Source organism: Mus caroli, unplaced genomic scaffold (assembly GCF_978045245.1).
Source record: "Mus caroli unplaced genomic scaffold, Mus_caroli_1 scaffold_2, whole genome shotgun sequence".
NCBI lineage: Eukaryota > Metazoa > Chordata > Mammalia > Rodentia > Muridae > Mus > Mus caroli.
This window is the reverse complement of record NW_028227257.1, coordinates 177,513,476-177,519,475: the sequence shown is the minus strand read 5'-3', so window position 1 is coordinate 177,519,475 and position 6,000 is coordinate 177,513,476. Positions and strand designations below refer to the sequence as shown.

At 43.1% G+C, this 6,000-nt stretch overlaps 1 protein-coding gene across 2 annotated transcripts in view; it reads right to left on the bottom strand.

Moving 5' to 3' along the window:
- Positions 1 to 394: 394 nt before the first annotated feature.
- Positions 395 to 6,000, bottom strand: part of Prpf18 (pre-mRNA processing factor 18) — a 32,095-nt gene continuing 26,489 nt past the window's right edge. For both annotated transcript variants that reach the window (XM_029473966.2, XM_021156491.3), the window contains one exon: positions 395 to 3,064. In XM_029473966.2, coding sequence (XP_029329826.1) covers positions 2,984 to 3,064 — 81 coding nt within the window. In that variant the 3' untranslated portion in view covers positions 395 to 2,983. The remainder of the gene's footprint in view (positions 3,065 to 6,000) is intronic.

Sequence of the window (6,000 nt, the reverse complement as noted above, 5' to 3'; positions counted from 1 at the left end):
GCCACTCACAGTTCAACCCTCTCTTGATGCTGGGTAGTGGTCTCTCCACAGTGAGCTATCAAACTTGATCCTCAGAGAAAATAACTGACACTCATCCAAAGCAGCTGCACCACTTTCAAAATAGTCCATGGACTTGGAAGGCTCTACCATACAAAGCAGCTGTGCTGGACGGTTTTGCCTAGCAACAGGCTAATGGATGGGTTTCTAGCACTTAAGGCAGCCTAGGTCAAGCCAATCATTAGGGGCATTTGACGCATTTCTGATGTACTCTATGTTCACCATGCATACATACATACATACATACATACATACATACATACATACATACATACATATTCAGATGTACTCTATGTCAGGATGAATCCCGCAATGAATCAAACAGCACCTGTATTGATTTCTTTTTTTTTTTTTTTTTTTTTTTTTTTTTTATTTTTTAAGATTTATTTATTATATGTAAGTACACTGTAGCTGTCTTCAGACACTCCAGAAGAGGGCGCCAGGTCTCGTTGCGGATGGTTGTGAGCCACCATGTGGTTGCTGGGATTTGAACTCTGGACCTTTGGAGGAGCAGTCGGGTGCTCTTACCCACTGAGCCATCTCACCAGCCCCCTGTATTGATTTCTAAGGAAAGGGTTTTTTATTAAATGTGAATACAGAGAATCCCAGTTCTTGTGGATGGAAGGATGGGGAGAAGAGAAAAGGATACAGTCAATAGAGTTGTAACTGTTTAAAAGAAAAGATATCTTTGTTGTTTTAAAAACAATCTTGAAACAAAAATATATAGTATATGCAGAAGTAAAATTTCCATTTAATGAAAGAAAGGTCATATTCCTACATATCCCAGGATTTTCTATGTAGCTTCTTTAATTTGTACATAGCTTTTTAATTTCCGTTATGAAAAACTTTACTGAGAGAGCCACATACGTGAACATGCTTCTCTCCACCCACATTCAGAATGGCCACAGTCACAACCCTGGAGAATACATATTCCCCTGCAAACAAAGCAAGCTCAAAAAACAAACAAACAAACAAACAAACAAATAACAAAACAAAGCCCCAGCTCACACAGATCAAATGTTAGGAAGTACCGATGTCATATGATATAGTTTCTTCTTTATGTGGAATTTTTTTAAAAAGATTTTATTTATTTTTTTATGTATATGAGTACACTGTGGCTGTCTTCAGACACACCAGAAGAGGGCATCAGATCCCATTACAGATGGCTGCGAGCCACCATGTGGTTGCTGGGAATTGAACTCAGGACCTCAGGAAGAAGAGTCAGTGCTCTTAACCGCTGAGCCATTTCTCTAGCCCCTTTATGTGGAATATTAACGAAAGAAAAGAAGACAACATAAAATAACTTACCGTGCTGTGTGGCCTACCAGTGGGTGAAGAATGAGTGATCTGGGCATTTCTGATAGTGTTTATAAAGAAGACTTTTATGACCAAACCACATGTCACAGCAGGGATTTGCTGCACATCTTATGAAAGCTGCTTCTTTGTCAAGTGAGTCCAAGGGAACACTGATTCGCCCAAGACAGCCACCACCCTGCAAATAACTGGCAGAAGCTACCCTATCTATGCACACCTTGGACCTTAAGTAGCCCAAAGTGGCTTTCACTCTTTCTCAGGAGGGACCAGCATAAGCAACTGTGAATCTGAGCCACCTACAGCAGTCCCCAGGTCCTGTTCTCTGTACTCCTAAACTTGGACCTGACTAAAGACGGGGAAAAAAAACCTAACAGTGGTTCCTTCATTTACTATTGCTGCTAATTCAGTTGTTGTTGTTGTTACATGAGTACATACTATCCCAGTGTAGCCACAGGGCCCCGTAAAGGCCCTTGGTCTACACTGTAATAAGCAATAATAATGATCTCTTATCATCTGCCAGGCAGCAGACTCAGCATCTTACACAGTATCGATGTGAGGTATGGACTCTTATCATCAACGTCAGACAGACAAGCCAAAGCTCAGCAAGATGGACCCACTTGCCCAAAGCTATAGTTAGATCGAGCATGGTGTTGAGAAGCTGTCAGTCCTGGTTTGGCCCACTCCCTCTTCCTTCTCTGACACCACACCCAACCCACCTGCACACATCAGTGAACTAGTCCAGACCTCTTAGCATGCGACATGAAGTGGTCACGGTGATCAAAGCTCCATTCTGTAAGCCCTAGAGCAAGTCATTTTGTGAGGCGAGTGGGGACCACGTGAGGCACAGGGAAGCCAGGAACGCCACGACTCTCCGGCATCCAGTCCTGAGGCTGCCACTCGCAGCTGGCTCCACGGCCACTTCCTCGCCCTGTCCTTGATATGCTGGTGTTCTGAACTTAGGCTGGTATAACAGCCATCTTTCGACCTTCTATCTCCTATCAATTCATCTGTCCAGAAAGGTGACAGCCATACTCTGCTTAGAAAGATAAGCAAGTCTGAAACACAAGACAAATAACACTTAACAGCAACATTCCACACACTCTATTGCAAGATGGCAGAAGGTCCAAGACCACGGAAAACTCTAAAGGAGCATTCAATGGTCCCACGCTTTTGCTGAAATAGGAAAATATTTTCTATAAATACCACATAGAAAAATGTGCAAATCACAATAGTTTACAGAAAGTTCAAAGCCACCTTCAAATGCTCCTAAGTATCAACGACACACTGGGATCTTGACAACGGTCATTTCCAACCCCCTTTCCTGTGTGGTGGCTGTCTACACACTTAAACTACGGGCAATATCTTTACAACTTAATTTTTCAACTCATTAAAATGAAATCAAGACACAAAAATTAGTTTGCAGTCCAGTTCCATGTGAAAGCCAACACAGTTCTTAAAGTCAACAAGAACGGCACCAGGTAGAGCCATGGTGGAGCTCTTCCCTCGTAGCTGTGGTAAGGCCGGAGTCCTCATGCTGCGAGGGAGCGAGGGAGCGAGGGAGCGAGGGAGCGAGGGAGCGGAGGCTTCCTGACACCCACAGTGTGTGCAGACGTCATAGTGCATTGTACTCCACACATTTGGACGGATCTGTAGGAAAGTGCTTCTGGCAAATTGTCATTAACCTCTTCAGTCCCTAGGAACACAAAATAAACGTTCATTATGACACGGCTGGACTACCTCTAACTGCCTTTCTCTGTAGTGCTCAGAAATGAGGCACTGCCAGCAATGCCACTCAGAAGTACAGGTAGACCAGTGTCCATTCATGGGTACTGTTCGTCACAACATCGTTAATCAATTTAAAAAATATGTATTCTATAGGGCTGTGTATTCTATATAGCCATTCTGAGTTTGGGTGGAGAGAAAAACGTTCAAAGATGTGGTTCTCTCAGAAAAGTTTTCCCTATCTCCAAAGTTAAAGAAGCTAAGAAGAAAGTCCCAGGACACACAGGAAGGTGATCTCAGCCCTTCCAGCCAGGGAAATTTTACCTCTGTATATAAGACATATTTTTGTTTGAAACTTTTTAAAACAAAAGTAACTACAAGGAGAAAAGAATCCCAGAAATAATATAATTTCCATCTACGTTTGAATACATGAACATACACACTCTCACAAATTTATTTTGAGCATAGATAATAACTGGCCCTCGTCAACCAGGCTGCCAGAGAGAAGTGAGCCCTAAATGACCAAGAAAACAATTCAAGGTGACAATGCCTCTCTCAGTTTGACCTTTTAAAATTCTTAGCTGGCCAGGACTTTATTTTTCTTAGCTTTCTCACTCATCACTAGTCTTTGGGGAAAAAAAGGCTTTCAAGTCTTTATGCAAATTCTTTGTATCCTTACAAACAGGTCAGGCCAAAGTAGAAACCTGCAGCAAGCCACTGCAGATTTCTCTTGAAGATAAAAATCTGTAATCAGAAAAGAATCCTACAAATTGTTTAATCCATTTCCAAATTTCTCTTGATTACAAGGAATATCTGTTAAATAGGCCTAGAATAATAATCTGGGCTATAAAAGACCATGTAGCATATTGCCTGATACTTTAGGTAGTGTTCAATTCCTTCTCTCCCCCCAAAATGACACAGAGGGTGTCTTTAAACAAGAGATTCATGACCCGGTAGAAAGAACTACAGGGCTGCAGTTATACAAACAGTAACTGAAGAACTCATGCGAAAATCCAGGGAGATAGCATTAAAAATGGCCTCAGATACGTAAAAATACATTATTTAGAACTTTTTTTGTTTGTTTGTTTTGTTTTTTTCGAGACAGGGTTTCTCTGTGTAGCCCTGGCTGTCCTGGAACTCACCCTGTAGACCAGGCTGGCCTTGAACTCAGAAATCCGCCTGCCTCTGCCTCCCAAGTGCTGGGATTAAAGGCGTGCACCACCACTACCTGGCTATTTAGAACTTTTAAACTCTAAATATTCAAACAGCTTTTTTATTTTTGTTTTTTGTGCATACTTTTAGACAGGCTGGTCTGGCACTCACACACATTCAGAAATGGGATTACATGTTTGCTGCTGGGCTCAGATCAAGTAATTCTCAGACCCAATGAGACCGTGAAAACACAATCAGTTAGCTTCCTAGTAAAACTGATAACATAAATGTCAACTACTGTGGAAGGCGCTATGGTCGACAAATTCAACATCGCTGAAACATGATGTGGAGACAGTTTAAGAGTCCTTTCCAGATCCAAATGTCGCCCACACTGAGTTCCCCAAGGCTCGGGTGGGGAGGGGTTCTCTTCAGTTAGCAGTGCGAAGGGAAGCATGTAATTTACTTTGCTCCTCACAGTTCTCCCGACAACCAGACATTTGCTTTATGATAAAGAACTTCTCTTTCGTACTCAACGTCCCCTGCTGTTGAGTTCTAATGGCATGTGTATAAAATCTCAACTGTAGCTATGGCAACATACATGACATCACTGATTTGGCATCTCTAAGAGTCCTGATGGAATAGATGGAAAAAAGGTACAGCTAGGAAAGAAGAGATACTTCAAGCAGCCGTCAAGCACGTCATGAACTGTCCTGAACAAGGAGTCAGCGTCAGGTGCCATTCCTTAACTAGAACCCTAGGCAGCCGCTCCTCAGAGAAGACATTATGAGGTACTTTTCCACACTGAGACTAAGACTTAAGAACACAGCCTCACCTGGAACATTCCTATAAGCCCTTGTAATAGGATTGATAGGTTAGCACGGGTTTTTAACATGCATGCGTCTCAGGACAGTCTTTTTTTCCCAAATGGAAACAAGTCTTTTCAGCTGAAACCCTCTGGCTTTCCACTCCCCACCACTGTGGGTGGCTAAGCTGGACAGCAGAACTCAATAACCCTGCGAACAGCTGGGAGCCAGTGATATTGTAACCGACTTCTTAAAACACAGGTTCTCATTCCAGAGCCAGCGCTGGGCTCAGACTTGTAATCCTCCTGCCTCAGCCTCCCAAGTGCTGATGACTATAGATTTGAACCCCTGTCTTTGTATTTTTATAAAAACACACATATCTGAACAAGCAGGCACTGAGCAGCACCTATGATATGCCAAGCACTGTGCCAAGCTGCAAATAAAAGGAAAAAAAAAAAAAAACCAAGCCAGGGGGGAAACCAACAAAAAGGAAACCCCACCCTCAGTAATAAGGCCAGAAGGACAAGAAAAGGTAGATCTGCCCGAGGGGATAAACTCGGTGCAAACTTGAGGCTGGGGAGGGACTGCTTAATGTGGCTGGAAGGAAAACTGAGCAAGGTAAACACTATTTTAACAGCAACAGTTGTAGGTGCAGACGAGAATAAAGGCAGTAATGACAACTCAGAGGAGACACTGCAAGAATGCACACAGCAGAGGTAGGTGGCTGTCTCCAGACAGCAACTAAAGGCTCCAGATCTCGCGATATAGAGCCGTGGAGGTTTGAAGGCAGGAGTTTATGAGTAGCATAATCCTGGGACGTGAGATTATAGTGCTCATCGGCCTTCCTCCTTCCTTCTCCAATCCCAGCCCCAGGGGTTTGCTTTAGGATAACGAGCTCTCCATACTCACTGCCCTGCTGCTGACTTCTGACCATTCATTCTCCCACCACTCT